The following is an 18,772-nucleotide window of genomic DNA, read 5'->3' on the forward strand; positions in this document are numbered from 1 at the left end:
ATTCATAATTGGCATAAAAAGAATTCAAATTCAGTTTTTGCAAAGCATTTAACATAAGAATTATACTAATAATCCCCCCCCCCTTTTTTCTTTTAAGTAACACTTCCTAACTCTTTTGGTAAAAACATGTGCTTTCTGCTCGTATCATATTTGACTGACTTTTCAATCTTACAAAAATGAAATATATTTTGAGCAGGAAGGAAACGGATGATTATTATTAATATTATTCTATTCATAACCTTGAATAGATATGTAGGATCTCTCAAAGGAGAAATATAAATGTGGGCCGTGACCTTTGTAAAGTACATCACAAGTTGTATATACTATACTTTGGTGAAGGCGTAAAACTAAGCACACTCTTGAGTACCATTGTGACATCATTATTACTCTGTTTGTGGTGTGCAAAGGCGTAGGAAACCGTGCCGTCTGCAACGATTTAATACAACAATGCTCAGCCAATCATTGAAACTTGACGTTTATTTCATCATTCACCAAATTCCGTTTGCCGGATTACAATATTAATCATTCCATCGATTTCCTGGCCGCATTTTCCTATCGACTAGTTTACGATTGTGAAATATTGCATCAGTGGTCTTCCGAATGTTATTTGGATTAAAGGTATAGACCAGTTTTGGAAACGCCCCCCACCCCCCCCCCCCCCTCCCCTCTCAAAAGATCAAATGGAAGCTCTTATTACCAATCATGACTTGTGAAAGAATAGGTTTTGACTAATACGTGATGCTACAAAATGTTGCCAGGAAACCGCCTACTAATTGATATATTTGGAAAATTATTATATCGATCCGACCTGGATAGATATCGCGAATGCACTTCAACATTGAACATTTGGGCGTATATATTTCTGCTTGTTTGCGAATTAAGTTTAAGCATTGCCATCTAAACCTCTGAAGGCAATATTTGAACAATATTGAATGGATATTTTGCACCCGAAACCCTTGAACCGCAATTTGACCACTACCGGTCTTTACCTTTAAGTAGTTTTCAGAAATGCAACTTGCGGAAGGAAACCGAATCAGGAGGATGATATGATTATTATAGTAGGAGATGAAAAATAAAGAAGTACAAGTAGTATACAGTTTGGAGTACGCAGAGTAGACAGAGAGAAACTTATTATGAAATGTTTAAAGATATGGAGCGGCAATTCGGAAACATTAGGAACATTAGATTATGAACATGAAAGATTATACATAGAGAATCGTCAATGATTTTCAATTTCACTTTAGAAATGTGTTTTTTGTGGGTTTTTTTCTCGTTGGTTGGCTCGTTGTCAGCCAGAGCGCAGAGACTCACGAGCAATCTAAATACCCTATTGTATATGTCCTATGTAAATCTCGTTTTAATTACGTAATACGTCGTTGGAAACTTCACGCACTTCAAAAGGTGACGGAGAAGGTCGTTGAAATTGTTTTCAGTTGATTTCTCGAAAGTCTTTGCGATCGTATTCATGGGGTTCTGAGACGATTGCAAAGGCTTTCAAAAAATCCACTTCGAAAGCAAATTTCTTAGCCTTGTCCGTCATCCGACATTGAAATGACGTAGACCTATTACGTAACTGAACGTGACTCCATTGGTATATTACAATCATGTACATTATTGGAGTTGCCATTGAGTTGACTTCTCGGAAGACTTTGCGATCGTATGTAAATCTGTTAACTTCAGGCTTGATGAATTTTATTTAGTTTTTTTTTTTTTTTTTAGATATTTGTATAATAAATATTTATTCTTTCTTCGTCCTTGTCATTGGGTTGACTTCTCGAAAGACTTTGCGATCGGTTGTAAATCTGTAAACTTCAGGCTCGATGAATTATCTAGTTTGTTAAATATTTTAATCATAAATATTCAACCTCTCTTCGTCCTTGCCCTTTGTGGTCACTTTTCTGTAGGTTACCGACACGGAAGGGAACTCTCCTATAGTGGTTTTATTTCATGGATTGTAATACGTTCGATTTATTAGAAGGAAGTATCGCAGGTTTAGGTCCTGTTCGATATGTTATTGATAGCCAAGCAATAATTATTAACACCTGTGAATAGGGTGAGGAGCGGGATAAACACCAATTTTAGTAACGTTTAATAAACATGCGAACTACTGTATAGTATGAAAGACATACTGCTTCACCTGGGTCGAGTGTGTCAAATGTAGATTAATGTCTTTCCAAACGGGGTTAAGGGCTGTGCATCATGCAGTGTTGAAACCGCGTATACGTTGTGATTCGTAGTCCGGTGTCTGTCGTATCCTGAAGAGCACAGCAACTCTTTATCGCTGCACTCTTACATATATCGGTGATTTGGTGTTACAAGCACCTAATCCTTAGCACCTTAAGCGAATGTCACACCAATTACCATGCCATTAAGTTTGAGAGGAAACGTTAAATATTTCAGTGTTTGGTGTAACATGCACCATCACTTCCTCAGCACAATATGCGAACCACAATAATCCCTACATTTTTTGCCATTCCATAAACTTAAAGATAAAGTTGAGTTCTGGTCATGCGATTGCAGTGTGACAGAAACGGTATGGAATCGTTCAGGAAAAGTTGATCATGTAGCATATAAGTATTGGTGTGTACTGCAAGGTTCTGGAATCATCAGAATGATAAGAAATTTGACCCAGTCTTGGTAAAAGTAACAAGCACTTTACACAGAAAGATTTATATGGGACTTCACAAACATGTTGCATAAAAATGTGGTCATCATTTTTTTATTGTTACATGTCATATTTAGAAAATGACGGCATTCTAAAAGCCTTGCTTTTCAGGGAACATTTTTTCTTTGATGTTCTTCCACACTTGTATAATAACAATGAAAACACTCACAAATTAATTGTCACCTCTCCCCAGAACTCGACTTTCTATTTAAGAGAAACTTCGACTACATATGTATTTTGGTGTCCTAATTAACCTTTAGCACCAAGGCTTACAGTATACGTGAATGATAATAATAACTTTCGTTTCCATAAACGTTAAGAGGAAGCATTGACTAGACATAGCTGTTTAGTATTAATAACATCAGTGTTTTGTCGTAATTAATTATAATATTTGAAAAAATACAAAAAAATACAAAATACGAAATACAAAATAGACATGATTGACATTCGATAAAGTTTTAGAAAATACATCTTTACATCGTGAACCTTACAAGACATGATTGCCATTAGATAAACTTTTACAGGAAACATTAACGTATTAATGTATCAGTGCAAACTTATATCAACTTTCCCTTGATCGATAACTTTCGAGGAGGTTCCTCCATCCTGACCATATATGGCGAGTCATCGACAATTTCCTGGTAGGTGTTTTCGTGGAATTTTGGTAGATGATAATCTGGGTGGGTTCAAACTTGTACCTGGCTCCAATGAGTAATGCATGGTATACTATAGAGCATTTGATACTTCAAAATGTATGCACATCAATTTTTATGGATAACTTTATTGATTTTATTGAATAAAAGCGGAACCAGTCGGTTCGGGATGTGGAATATGGGTTTTTTTTAACTTCCGAAAGACAATTTCACGAAGTTGTCGGAATAATTGGGTTACTTGATTATAGGCACTAGGGCCAAATTTGGGTAAAAATGGTTTGAAAGACTTGATAATGATGATCAAACTATTTACCTGACGTAGCGTCACATGTAGGGATGAGGGAAAGAGAAAGAGAGAGAGAGAGAGAGAGAAAAAAAAAAGAGTGAATGGGAGGGTGAGGGAGAGAGAGAGAGAGAGAGAACTAACCCTTTTTGTAACACATTTAGTTTATATACAAAGATTTTCTTCCCAAAAATCAAGGTCAGAATCTCATGTCCTGAAAATATTATCTTTTCTTTTCAATGCCATCTTTTATCGGGCCAAAATAATTACTTAAACAAAAATGATAACAATATTTTAAAAGACAATGTTACTTACTTCTTCAAAAAAAAAATTAATACAGGACTAAAGTAAGTAAAAAAAAAATACAGTCAAAGGCGTAATACATACATTAAAACTTATGCATATTGTTTATAGAAATGAAAATTGCCTGTTTTGAGAAAACATTATACAAAATGAAAGAACAGTAAGCTATGTTATCTACCACGAAGAAATCTACAATGTAAGACTACGTCATGTGACGTAAGAGCGTTCTATCCTTCTGATTGGTTAATGATCCTTAATTGCTGCTAATTTTCGGGGAACAATATAGAAGTGACTTAGGACTCGAACTGTGAATCTGTTTCTATTGTTCTCTAACCACGGGTGTGCGTGAGTTGAGGGTGCTTTTCATGGGGGAAGAACAGACATTAGGCTAATTAGGTTAGTACGGGGGCAGGGCTTTATAATAAGAACGATTGGTATTCGGGGACAATGGGATAGCTTGAACTGAGAATCTCTTTGTATTGTACACTGACCACAGGCGCTTGGATTACGCTTAATGGAGAAAGAATGGGCTTTTGAGACATGGGAGGGGGTCTGTATAGGATAAAATGGGTAATGAAGTTCACCTCTAGGTGGAACAATGCCAATGGGAGAGTAAGCTTGGGCTCGAACTGCGAATCTATTGTGTGCCCCAACCACAGGGCCTATTGTCATGTCATGAGACGTCATTGGAGAGTGCGTGAGTATGGTGATTCAGGGAAGGTTTAGGGATCAATAGCAACAATGGGGTAGTTGTTTTACGCTCCTAGAAATGGATGAATAGTTTGTGGCCATGACATTGGTAAAGGAACGTATAACCATTGTTGATGGAATGTTGGAATTACAGTGACAATGACACGCAAGAGGAGGGAGGGAGGGGGGGGGGGGATGGATCAGTAACCTTGCGAAGAAAATACCAAAGCGCATAGTAAATAATGAACGTTGCGTTGTTAATGTTGATAAACATTAATTTTTGCTTGTATACATTTTCAGTTAATTTAAAAGTAAGATATATAAGTTTATTATTATATCATGAACGAGCAGTTGACTCAAATTCCGAAAAACTCAGGCATGCAAGCAAGACAAAAGTATTATGTTCCAAATGTTTGCTTTATTTGAAGTGGAACCTCTTATTTTGTTCACAACTAATGATAAAATGAAAATACCTAGCTATCAAGACCATTTACATAAGAGATAGGGGACTGCAAACTCGATTAGAGGGCTTGCGATTGATTCGTATCAATCGCAAATCTATATGAGACGGGGCCCATCAGGACTATAAAAAGCGCAGGGATATACGTTGACAATATTTATGATATTATAAGTCTGCTCGGAGTCATGTGGGGCGTTAACTTTGTGTTAGAATGTAGGAATTAACGCTCGTCTGTCTCCATTTTTAGATTAAAATAATCAGTAATCATTATTTTATAAAGTTCACAACTTTCCCAGTGGAGGGATGATTTGATTGCATATCGAGGGGAATACATACATTTTATAATAAACCAGGAAATCGACTTTCATACTGTCCATGACCTATGGTTGGAATAGAAAACTATTCAGTTTTCATGACACCGAAAATAATTTCGATGGCACGAAGAACATCGTTTACGCGTTTATTTTGTTTACCTAAGTTAGTGTTTTTTCATAAAATGAGAATTTTAGGAAATATTAATTTTGTTTGCTCATTTGAGTGGAACCAGTGGTTCGGTTTTTATTTACTTTGGTTGATATTCTTATTCATCAACTCACTAGTTTAGGAAATAACCATTTAGTCATTATTCTTTTGTTGTATACACAACCACTCAAAAACAAACAAAGCAGTTTTAAGTGAAATATGGAATTTTTCAGATTCAGATCTTATCGTTGTATAAATATTTGTAATTCACAGGGAATGAATGGATAGAGAGAGATAGGGAAGAAACCAATGCAAATTATGGGAATGAGAGGGAGAGAGAGAGAGAGAGAGAGAGGGAGAGAGAGAGAGAGAGAGAGAAAGAGAGAGAGAGAAAGAGAGAAAAAAAAGAGAGGGAGAGAGGGAGAGAGAGAGAGAGAGAGAGAGAGTACTGTATGAAGATAATTGGAAAACATTTTTGTTAACTAAATTGTCTTTATTGCAAAGAACATTTTAGCCATAAATAGAAGTATTGTGCTCGAAGGTATATAATTGATACAATTTCAACATCTTACGCAAGATATCAGGTCAAAATGTCGACTATTATTTACTGCAATCGAAAGTAAATAGTACATTTCAATCGGACTTCAAGAAACATATTGTTTCTTCCAGGATAGCAAGTTATGAAGATTCCCCCCTTGAATTTTACCGCCCACTCTCTCCCTATCTCATTGTTCTTCCCCATTTCTTTTCCGTTTACCACTTGTTTTATTCCTGTTTGTTTGTTTGAATTTTTTAAATCTGCGGTCAATAACGTAATACCCAGTAATTATTTGGTCATTATCTTTCCCCATGCATTTTTCCGCTTTTCCCTATTTGTTGTTTTAAATTCTATTTCTGCGTTTAATAGTGTAATACAGAAAAAATACACACAAACACATTTTCAGACATTAACAAATTACTTTTATTAAACACATTTAGGAAATTCACAAATGGGAAATAAACATTTTACAATAATTAACATGGTTTTAAACGCAGAAGACCCCTCATTATGATTTGATTTGATTGATTGATGTCGATGGCGACCTCAACGTAGAAAAGGGGACATACTCGCCCACTAATTTACTCGGTATTTTGCTCTATTCCCTCCACGTAACCTTTTCAATGAAGTCCTAAGTAGTAAATGATAAACAGAATGATGATTGTAATATGTATTTTAACATAATTAAACCGCACGATTCCTAGCATATTAAAGTATTATAAACCTGCATGTTGGCCCTGCAAATGATCATAATTTGATAATTTTCCAGATGTTTACGTACAGTATGAACCCCAGTTATTCGTTCGAATATATTGAACTTATGTTATTATAATAAGCGTGACTGAATTAACATATAGGGGATATTTTTTCAAACATATTCAATTGCAGATTTTGCGTCTAAAGTCGGATACTTAATATGTGAATATTGCGCGGTGAGCTTAGAATAAGCATGATTTTGAATTGAAATTTAGGGGAAATTTTTGCGTTATTACGCAAATAAAGAAAGTGCATCGATGGTTGATAAAGTATAGACACTTGCGTGACATGCTTAAAGTGAAATCACGCGTAGGCACTCTTTGTCAAGGAAGGAGAACAACAACACTAAATAAAGACGAAAAAAAAATAATTACCCTTTCCCTGGCGAACTTGTTTGGTAAAAATATCAATTTCCACCCACTCCGCCCTCTTGACCATATTGCCACGAGTATTATATTCTATCCTACATTTGCGTACAGTTATATAGTAGTGCGTGGTATATACTTTGCGAGGTCCTTCCTTGTTATTTTGTGATCTGCAAAATAAATTCCACCAACCCTAAGTAGCTATTTTTACATCGCATGAAGATTAAAAATGTTGGAACGGGACTTTTTAAAAATCGAAATTTAAATGAACATCATGACAGCATAATAATTGGTGGATCTATAATGATGTAATTATCGAAAATGTGACCCTGGTTGCTAATGTTAACGATTATGTAGTTTGATGATTAAAGAGTACGATTGATGTTAAAAGAAATATATCTGGATCCGAGCTGAAAATGCATGCTGCAATTAAATTAATCATTTAAAGAGGAAAATACCATATTATTATCGTCATTAGTTATATGAAACCTGATGAAACCAATCTCTATTCCAATAAGTGATACAGATAAATAATCATTACATGAGCTCCTTTCCAGAAGTTTATGATTTAGTATAGTACTAAGTTAATGATAATTGTTATGGGGAATAATAATTATTTCTTGTATCATTATTATTCATACCTCTCTCCATTTTTGTGGTATAAATCAGTTATCCGAAAAAAGGGGTCTGAAATTACCCCACAATTTGCGTTCGTCTTGCGCCCCATCTATAAAACATTAAACAATTCTAGTAAGTTGATATTGCTAGTCAAATGTTGATATTTTTGTTTTATAGTTATATCTCAATGCCTGAAGTTCATTTACATCTAATGTCGAAATCATCATTCCTTCTTACAAATTGTATGCTGTCACCATGTTATCGATAAAATTCTCTAGTTACAGTGGATGGTAGATATTAATATTTCAAGATTCTAATAGTCGGAGTTCAGTCCAAGCGGTTATAAATCATTCATAAAACTTTACCCGATTCATTTGGTGCTTTATCATGTAATTGATTCTTTGAAATGATGTACCTCGCGCAAGTTCATTAATCGTGTTGCTTTATGATGTTGCAATGTAATTAAAGGGAAATATATCACTGACCAATGAGCATAATTAGTCCTGTTGCATGTTCCATGTCTTCATACCATTGTAACTGTCCGCCCAACGAGTTTTCAAGGGTATTTCCTTAGTTCTGTCAAACTCGGTGTATCGTACTACGTTTGGGTCAATGAGTAGGCGTTGAATCATTCGAAAGTGTTGGTTCTTATATTATTTCTTTCTTTTAAATCATTTCAGGGAACTGTATTTCACATGCAGTTTTGTTTTTTGTCTTGTTTTGTCCTGCCATGTCTAGTTTTGTTTTGTTTTAGCTATGCTTTACCATAGGTTCCTGTTTCATTTCATAATTTTGAATTTACTTTTTGTCAACAGTTCCTTTATTGTGCAAACAAGTGATATATGAAATAGAATGAATCCGAATCAATCAACTAATTAATCAACCAATCATAATCAACAATGTTCACACTAACAATAATATATATATATATAATTAAGAAACATTAACCTAATAGCAGATCAATCAACGCTTTTGCCCGCTTTTCATTTTCATGGTTTTTAAATCATAATCTTTGTCATTTCCGATGGATGTCAGGCATTTTATGACATGGTTTTGAAAGCTATTACATTTTTTCATGGTTCTGAAATCTTTGTCAATATAACCATTACAGGTAAAATTATGTGCATGAGTAATTTCAATGAATGTCAGGCATTTTTAAAATAATATATGCCATGGTTTTGAAATAGAGGGCGAGCTAAATGTATTTGGGCATGATGGTAACCCTCTTGGCGTGGATGGCGCACAGGTTGGTGTCCTCAAAGAGGCCAACCAGATATTCATACGGTGACTACATTCTGGATGATGAGATCATAATGCGTTGGATAAAAATAACTATGTCAAAATGAGTGACACGGTGACATGAGGATAAGCATAGAATAATAGGCCAATATAATATTAAATATAAGTCCTTTACTCAATGTTTTATAGCGCCAACGGTTTGGGCAACATAATCTAATTTACTGTAGATTTCTTTGAATTTGACTGAAGTTGCCAGTATGGTAGTCAGGAGATGTTCCATAAGATTTTTGTTTTGGGAGGGGGAATGGGAGAGGGGGAAGAGGGGGGGGGGGGGGTTTAAGCCTCACCTGAAAAAAGGGCCCTCTAGTACCGCTGCTAATGGCTATGGAAAGAAACTCCCAGGGAGGGGGGGGGGGTTAAGGGGGTTTAGCATCACCCGAAAAAAAGTGCTTTTGCACCGCTGCACACTCCCAGTGAAAGTGCTGTGCCCCCTCCACACCTCTGCGAAACAATAAGCAATACATGAATTTATAACTAACTTTTGGGGAAGATTTTTACATATAGATATGATAACGTCACATATTGTTAGTAGGTCCATGGTCTTACGCTTGTCTTGTAAATCTACCTGGCAGTACCTACTGTTGACAAACTGTTTACCCATTACCCTGTGTTCTCATGAGGTCATTTGCACGTATCTTACGTCTTCGATATGCTTAATTAAATCTCTTGAAAAGACTCGAAAAGAAGGTATTTCAGATTCAAAAGGGAGAAAAGTCGATAGACTTCTAAATGAACAAGGAATTGACGCAGGTCGATCCCAGATTATCGTTATCCTTTTCACAATCCACACCAGCCCGTACCCCAACCCCAAAACATTATAGTAGTAGTCTATTGTTACGGGATTATTGCGACCCCATCAATAGTTTTCTGTGCCCCTGTACGTGCGGATCGAATCGTGCGTTGCCTATTGAGCACCCATTGTCCAATCACAAAAGTCAATTTATCAGCTAGGGCACGAAGCCCCGCCTACCAGCCCGTCGTGTGATGAATAATTCATGGTTCTTTGAAAGCGAATGATGTCATGGTTCGGGAAAATGAACGGGAAAGCAGGCCGATAGCTCGCTTCGGTTTACCACTATAAATTCTAGAATCACTTCATTTTGGTAACATTTACATTTTGATCTCGCTTTGGTGAACAACTCCAAGCTTAGGAATTATAACACAAGACAACTGCCTCTACAGGTGTATTTTTAACCTGAATCTCAGCTTGATTTGTAAGTCTTCACCTCAATTCTGTATTTTTTGTTCTAATGTTGGATGTTTATTTATGTGCATGCATATTTATGTTTTCTCTCCTAGCTTCATTCTTATAAATATGTATGCATTACAATGTATTCTTTAATGTGTTAATTATTCCTGTTTCGTTGACATTAAAGTTTGACCAAGTATCCTGTTAATGTCGTCTAAAGCAGCTGGGAAATTTGTGATGGTTGATTTTTTCCATGATAATAATAATCTCATCTGTCATTCATATTCAGGACCTCGCATATAAATGTAATGGGAATGTTGACTATATTCTTTCAAAATGTACCGAAAGTCAGAACCGAAAACCAGGATTGGTTTTCAAAACAGTTACCGTCCCTTTGCAAGTCATTTTGACCAAGTTTCGTTTCCTCATACTAGTTTGTATTACAATGTAGTTTCAAAATAGACGCTTCTTTTTCTAACCCAATCTATCACTAGTAGTTTCAAAACTCTAAAGAACTTATAATTTGGTTGCATTCTATTTCTACACGTGGTAAAGATCTACGTGAATTCGCTATGTAGCTGTTGTGTGTTGTTAGTGTATGGAAGTACTGTATTGTGGAGTGTGCATTGAGTACCATGTCGTGTGTGTGTGTGTAGTGTTGTGCATTCATGAGGGTGAAAAAAAACAAAACAGCTGAATTCAAAGCGGAAATGGTAAATTCACTCGCGGAGAGCTTATGGCACGCAAAGGGGGAAATAAACCCCTTCCACCGCAAGTGTTCTCGATCTAGATTTCAAACTTCCTTGTATACGATCTATCAAAATTAGGCCGCACTTGATAAAATTCGATTCCCTTACTTTATGTCGTCATAGTCTTGTGATTATGACGACCTGTGTATTGAAAGTTGATGCTTTAGTACGTCGGGTTTCCCCCACAATTCACAAGTAGCATGAGAATGATGAGTAGTGAGCTATAGCTGCCAAAACAGTTCAGTCAAAAGTAAATTCCATTTGATATTCCCGGGACTCTAATTAGGTAGTATTATTCAAAGTTATATTTAGTACATTGAAACCAAAATTCTTTCAGCTTATTCACAGGCGATCTACTCGGCATTTTGTAGTTGCATTCAGATCTCTACATGCCATGTAAGAAGCTTGAATTCTGTCAACAGATTTGACATTGTAATTTATTTTAATTGGCCTACACATTAGAAGGTCTTTTTAAAATTTAGTTGCATCGGAATTCCTCTGATTACTTTCAACGTAGTGCGTTGTACACTATTCTGCGTCCAACAGTATTTTGGCGTTCTAGTTTATTTTGTCATTTTGGTGAATGGTGATTTTACGGATCATGTAATTTACTCTCTCTTATCTTTTTTCTTTTCTTCTCGCAGATTTAAATCACAACATCACACCTTCAAGCAACATGTTCTCAACTGGCGAAGTTTGCATTGTTTCACCCACACCAATGAACGATCCCGTAAGTACTATATAAATAATATTTTTTAATCACACATTTTCTTTTATTCTTCAGTAGTGGGTGAATTTATATCATTTCGGGCAAATAGTAACACTCTAGTTTAAAGCTTCCAGTCTTCAAATCATTCGAAGGATATTTCTCAAATTGATTTCATATTAAAGGAGTTTTCATTTCAAACAAGTTTTTGATGCATTTTGTTTTCGGCCAATCTTTGCCAATCAATTATATGTATTTTCCAAACACTTTAGAGTCTATTTTTGTTATACATCTGTTAATAGAAGTAGGTGTCACTCTCTCTTGAAAAAGAATATCGGGTATAGTCTACATTGACTATCATTTTGAAACTGTAGTTCGTATTGCAACACTTCAGTTCGATACATTACATGCACTATGAGGTGTTCAAATCCAAACTGGCAGTACAAAATATTGCTACCGGTATTTGAGTGTTCAATTCTATGTCCATAGACTTTACTCAGTCATGCCTTGTTTATACAGTTGAGTTTGCTAGTACAAAGTCCAAGTACCATACACATAATAGAGCTGTATTTTGATCCCAATTCGCCATACTAGAACTGCAACAGTACAGTACAGTTGAATGGGTCGCTTTCGGTATACATCAGGGAAGGCGACGAGACTGAGCGAGATTTGTTTATTGTGACGTCATTACGGAGGGCACTGTGCCAACTTGGCATCTTATTCCATGCGCTCAAAACGGGGAAGTCCCTTTCCGTCTCCCTCTCTGTTTTATGAGCGCAGGTTCTCGGTATTCGTATTAGGTTCATGCCATGAGATTGAGAAAGAACATGTCATGTTGTTTTTGACATCAATCTGTTGGCGAGAATTTTATTTAAGTATCGTTTTTAAACAATTACTGGGGGAAGGGGAAATAGGTACCTGTAAAATAGATGCTTATTTATAGAAATGTTATTAATAGGCTCTAGCGATGTTAATTAATTCGACAGAATGCCAAGCTTTCATTTGAACATGGTTAAAATTTAACTCCAAAATGCTATAATAGGATAAATGAAAATTTGGAAATACCGGTATGTGTTTTTAGTGGAATATTGTGCATTTTAGTCAATATTTGTTGTAATTGTTTTTTTTAGGACGCAATTCATCTAGCTGAAATCAGCATGGGGAGCACGCTTCTAGACCTCGATCTTATCCAACAACAGCAACGCAACGGCCCCTCCCCCAGTCCCTTCAGCGGCGGCTTCGGACTCCCCCCTTCACCAGACATGCAAGGGTCCTTCTATCCAGAGCAGAACTTCTTTCCTACACAGCAGATGGGCTCTACCATTCAGCAGCAGGGGGGAAACCAGATCTCAGAGATCGAGGAGAACGAGATGATGCGATTACTAATGAGGGAGATGATTCCTGATATCCTCGAGGATTGCCACAAACTCAACTTGATTCCAAGTAAGTAAATTCCAGATAGAAATCACCTTTTTTGTTGTCGCTATTCGCTAAGCTAGAGCCGAAAGGGCATTAAATTTCTGGTAATGTTTGTATAAAACATCATGTATCTTTCTGCGACTCAACATATAATCAATGAACATTCTTGCTTTATCTGGTAATCATAATTAATTCACACAAGAATTAAGAATAATAATAGTATCTAGCAATGTAATGTTGATTTGGTCTTAACATGCAACTGAGTTACTGTAGCAACTCCTTTTGTCAATATATGTATGATAACATCCGAAGAGGAAAATAGGAGCGTATTCTTAACGTTTCCCTCGCCTTTCCGCAGATGTTTACTGCTGGACGCCGGAAGATGTCCAGAAGTGGTTGTTATGCGTCGCCAATCGCTTTGAGCTGGGGGAACTCGAGATGGGCCACTTTTACATCAATGGACCAACCCTTGCAACACTCCAGGACGTGGATTTCAGGCACAGGGCGCCGAAATGCGGCGACATCCTTTACAGCGTTGTATGTCTTCTTAAATCAAGTAAGTTCAAAGTTTCAAACATCTTTCATCTTTATGTTTACCATTGTAAAATGATAATCTTGACGTTTTTATCATCTCCATTTGAGAACAGTGTTGTTTAAAATAATTAATTTATGTAAACGTAACTGTGACAGTTATAAATTCACAATCTATATTGTGCAGATCCTTGTTTTAATTGGAATAGTAAGCTTTCAAATCATTAAATTGGCAACACGTTTAAGATATTAATGCTTTTCCTTAGCAAAATTGTTTTCCATCTCTCCCATACTGCAGGAGAAAAATAGAAATTCTTGAATTGGCAACAGGTTAATGATAATTGATAATATTCGTAAGGCACCAAATCCATTTGAAACTATAGCTCATTAAAACACGTTGAGATTTAATATCTGGATGATTTATTAATGTTCTCTGTCTTTCTTCCACTGTCCCAGGTATTCACTTTGACGTAGCACCCCAGGTCGTACCTCAAGCACAACAGATGATGCCCAATATTCCCCAACCCTCGCACTTCATTACCGGGGCACCCACCACAACCATGATGCCACCCAAGTACACCTACACGCCCGTCTCACCGGTAGCAACGCCAGGAGACGAGAGCGGTAGCACTGGCTCGCCTAGCGATGGTAAGTTTTGAGGAAAAAAAATGAGTCTGTCAAGGAAAATGCAATAGTCTAATAATTAAACTCAAGATGCCGTTGACTACGAATTGGACAGAAAATTAGAAATGTTGGCCTTTTGGAACTGTTAATATTCATTTGTTACAATTTTGAAGATAATCTCTGATAATTGAAAAATGAGCAGTCAATATTGTTTGCAGTTTTAACTTACTTTATCTTAATATGTCCTTGTTCTTCGGATTAATTTAACAGAGATATCAATAATACTTCAAGCTGTTTCTTTCTTATCTTTGATACATCTTTGTCTTGCTGTATCTTATTTATTCAATGTGACTCAGTGATTTCAGTTCTATTTATATTGATCACAAGATTTATCTAATAATTGTTGTATTTCTCTCTCCTTCCAGACGAGATCTCAATCCCATCACCCGCCCCCAGCGGACCCAACACCTCCATGACCCCGAACCACACAGGAGGTATCCAGCTCTGGCAGTTCTTGAAGGAGCTCCTCCTCCAGCCCAACTCCTACAGCTACTGCATCAGGTGGATAGACAGAACACAAGGTGAGTGTCACTGCATCTATGCAAATGAGATGTAAATGAGTGTTAGCATGAATTAAAGTCACTGAGTAGTCGGCTCTCATGGGGAATTCGACACCGTTCGGGTGTTTACCCAATAACAGGTGTTGTCAATCACCAGGGTTAGCCTTGAGTTTTATGACCATTGGACCTTATGTAATGCCTTGATTTGCCCGAAGACTCTCGAGCTCTCCGAGAGATTAGGGGGTAATTCTTGACTGGACTATGGGTTTGCTGTGTGCAAATTTGTACCCCCATTAATGGTATTTCCACCAAGTCTGGTGTCAGCGAATTATGGCCTTCTGCACATGGAAACTGGCGATCCACTCCCTTTAAAATGTTAGCTTATAGAACCTTTGGCTTTGTATCGAGTGTGAACTGTGAAGACCAAGGTCATGAATTATGCATGAAGTGTCATGTGTGAATGGTGTGATCTCCTGCCTTATAAGGGCATGCCAAGAATAGCTATGTGGTAATGCATGACATCATGGGTCATACCATTATCAGGTTAGGGGGGTAGGTGGTAGAGACAAGATCAGGAAGTTAAAAGGGAAGTGAAACCGAAGCACTGTGGTCTATTTGACCCTGTGTGTTGGCTATAGAACTTCCAATCGGAAGGAAGCGGTGGTAGACTAGCTTTGCACCGAGTGGCACCAGAACAGAATGAAATCTCTGTTTACCCAAATTTGGGCAAAACTTTCTTTCAGGATAATTCCAGGAATTATCAATGGTTGCGGGGTCTAGTCAAACAATCATCAGTAATAGCCCAAAAGGCCTTAACTCTGTGTTAATATATACGAATGAAATCCCTTCTTGCTCCAAACAGACAAAAAACAAGGTGTAACATAGGCTCTATCGGATGATTTGAGGAGTGGTTTTGTTCAATAACAGTCATGTAGGCCTATCCATTAGTAATTTGATACCCCTCCAAACTACCAGTAACTAATTTGGTTCCAGAAGCTGACCTGAAAAGCAGGGCACGATAAGAATGATTAAGTGGGTTTTAAGAAATAATGAAGGATTGATGCCAAATATAGGGGATATGTTTCTTCGGTCTACGTGTGGATCGGGACTACACGAAGATGATTGACGTGCATTAGGGTGTCGGTTACTGATGCTTTTCAATCAGTTTGAAGTTCTAGGCCAATGTTTTCTTTTTGTGAGGGCTACCAGTAAATTGAACGAAACAAGATGCATGATGTTAATGCCAAGGACAGAGAAGTAGGGCAAAAAAGTCGGGCAACATTAAAATTGATATAGGCCTATCTCCAATAGATATATCAAGGGAAAACAACAGAAGAAACACTTAATGAATATGTATGGAGTTAAGCTATGGTTTATGAATATGCATGACGTTTCTGAAGTGTGATTGGCTGGATGTGATGTAATGGGTGTGGTTATGTGTCTTTGTATGTTGGTGTGCCTTGTGTTGCTGTACTTTTGTCTTCTATTTCATCCTTGTGCAACCTGTCATAAAGATTTATGGCAGAACAAAAAAAGGACAGTGATCACTATTGCAGAGAAATTCTGCCAAATCAATCACAAAATAATTTTTTTGGTTAAACTTCCTGGAAGAAAAAAAGGAGATCCTGGTTTTTGTTTCCGTCATTCAAAACTTCCAAGGTTACAACACGGGGCTGTACAACATATTTAAAAGAACTATTAAAAAACAAAGCCAAGACAAAAGAAAGATACTTAACAAACAAATTTCAATTTAGATGCTTTGTTTGAATTTCACTCAACATCAAACATTGTTTAGATTGTATTTTTAACTCTTCTCTCTTTTCTTGTCTCTTTTTGTTGCCAACTTAGGTATCTTCAAGATCGAGGACTCTGTCGAGGTCGCCAGACTTTGGGGCTTGAGGAAGAACAGGCCGGCCATGAACTACGACAAGCTCTCTCGCTCCATCAGGCAGTACTACCGCAAAGGCATCATGAAGAAGACCGAGGTTTCGCAGCGACTCGTCTACCAGTTTGTCACCCCCTGTTAAAGAATGGAATAGTCTAAAAACTCTCGCGATATGAACACGCACACAGAGGGAGAGAGAAGCAGAATGTACTCTACGAAAGACATTGCCAATTACTATTGCCTATCAAAAGTGGAACTAGTTTCCGAACTTGAAAGGGCGAAATGGACTTTTCACTTGTTATGACATCGACGAGTTTTATGTGTATTTAATATTTAAAGACTTTAAACAATCTCATTCTTGCCCGAAGAGACATGGTTTCCATGGTTACTAACTAATCGCAGTACTAGGGTTGAATAACATGTAGTATTTTAAACTCTGATTGTGTTATAATCAACAATTTTGTAGCAAATATCTTGCAATTGTATCATAATAAAGTCGAGGAGGTGGGGGTTAGGTGAACATTCTTTTCTATGGATTGTGAGAAAAGCAGACATGATGCCTTATTGGTATTTTTTTAATGGATGTCTTTTAACGGTACTGTTTTTCTAGGAATGATTTTATGCATTGTTTTCGTGATGTTATTAATTCTCATGTGATTTTTTGTTGTACATATTCTTATACTTCTACTATCATGATGATTTTCGAGAGGAAGAAGACATTTTTAAAACCCCTGAGGCATGTGCCTCAGCCAATTACGTATGTTCTATGAACACAATGGCACGATTAAGGAAAACTTTGATCATAATTTCTTAAGCTTTAATCAACACATTCAGGGCAAATGCACACTTTTTAAAATTCAGCCGATGATTTTTTTTAAATTAAGTAATTGCACGCACTTTTGACCATTTATGTTGCTTTACTATAATGTATTTGACAACATTGGCTTTTAAATAAAGAATAACTTAATATGCAATAAATCTTCAAATTGGCAACAAGTTTTAAACTTAAAAAAAAAAACGAGTTTCCATCCAAACTTGCACAGTCTGTCCATTTATCCATTACTTTTAATGAGAAAAAAAATGTGACCATTAAACATAAGCAGGTTAGAATTTTGTGTTGCCAATTTGAACCCTTGTCCTGGATGAGTTGATTCGTACTGATTTCCACCGTGTATCTTTCTACTCAGATTATGTTTGCACGCTAACTTAAGTCTGGTTCTTCACAACTTGCACAAATAAATCTCATTGTTTTTTTCACGGGGATATTGTTTCACGAACATCAAAGGGTATAACTTGGGTAATTGTTGCACCATTTTTTTTCTTTCTTGGATACTGAACATCACAGTAGTTTAAAGAAAAGCTACACGGATTAGAAGGGTTATTACATATTTCAAAGATATGAATGCCACCATGTGTTAGATTAGAAAGGCATATGCAGTGATTTTAAATGACGGAAGGGGTTTATATGGGCATTCTTGCACAATTATACAGCTTGCTCGTTTTTTCAATTGTATTGTTCGTTTTAACACCGCAGTCAACGTCTTAACATGTACATGTATGTAAATACCTGGGCTCAGAGGGCCAATATTTATTACCTGTATAAAAATAAGTTATTTCTCCATTGTTCACGTTTTAAAATGCTTTAAACCTAATCAAAATGAATTGATATTTTGGATAAAATTGATTAGAACATGAACATGTGCGGCTTAATGATTAAGTGGCGCTGATTGGATTTAGATTTTTGTTACATATTGTTTTTGTAATTTTATAATAAAATTGCTGCTTGCCTTTGAAATTGAATTGATATTGCTTGTGACATTGACCGGTTTTTTAAAATATTTGTGATAGAAACAAGACTGCTCTTTCGTAAGAGAAAGAGATAGAGAGAGAGAGAGACAGTGTGAGAGAGAGAGAAACGGGTAAGAGGGAAAGAGAGAGAGAGAGAGAGAGAGACAGTGTGAGAGAGAGAGAGAGAGAGAGAGAGAGAGAGAGAGAGAGAGAGAGGGGGGGGGGGGGG

General features: G+C 36.7%; 1 protein-coding gene across 1 annotated transcript; it reads left to right on the forward strand.

Annotated features, from left to right (window-relative positions):
* Positions 1-10,211: 10,211 nt before the first annotated feature.
* Positions 10,212-17,482, forward strand: Ets4 (Ets4 transcription factor; the record flags this gene model as incomplete). Its single annotated transcript, NM_214534.1, is given in 7 exon segments — positions 10,212-10,306; positions 11,675-11,760; positions 12,867-13,179; positions 13,514-13,711; positions 14,143-14,334; positions 14,736-14,891; positions 16,719-17,482. Coding segments are annotated over 6 exon segments (1,092 nt in total). The 5' UTR covers positions 10,212-10,306; positions 11,675-11,706.
* Positions 17,483-18,772: the final 1,290 nt, after the last annotated feature.

The sequence above is a fragment of the Strongylocentrotus purpuratus genome, unplaced genomic scaffold (assembly GCF_000002235.5).
Source record: "Strongylocentrotus purpuratus isolate Spur 01 unplaced genomic scaffold, Spur_5.0 spur5_scaffold_18, whole genome shotgun sequence".
Taxonomy (NCBI): Eukaryota; Metazoa; Echinodermata; class Echinoidea; order Camarodonta; family Strongylocentrotidae; genus Strongylocentrotus; species Strongylocentrotus purpuratus.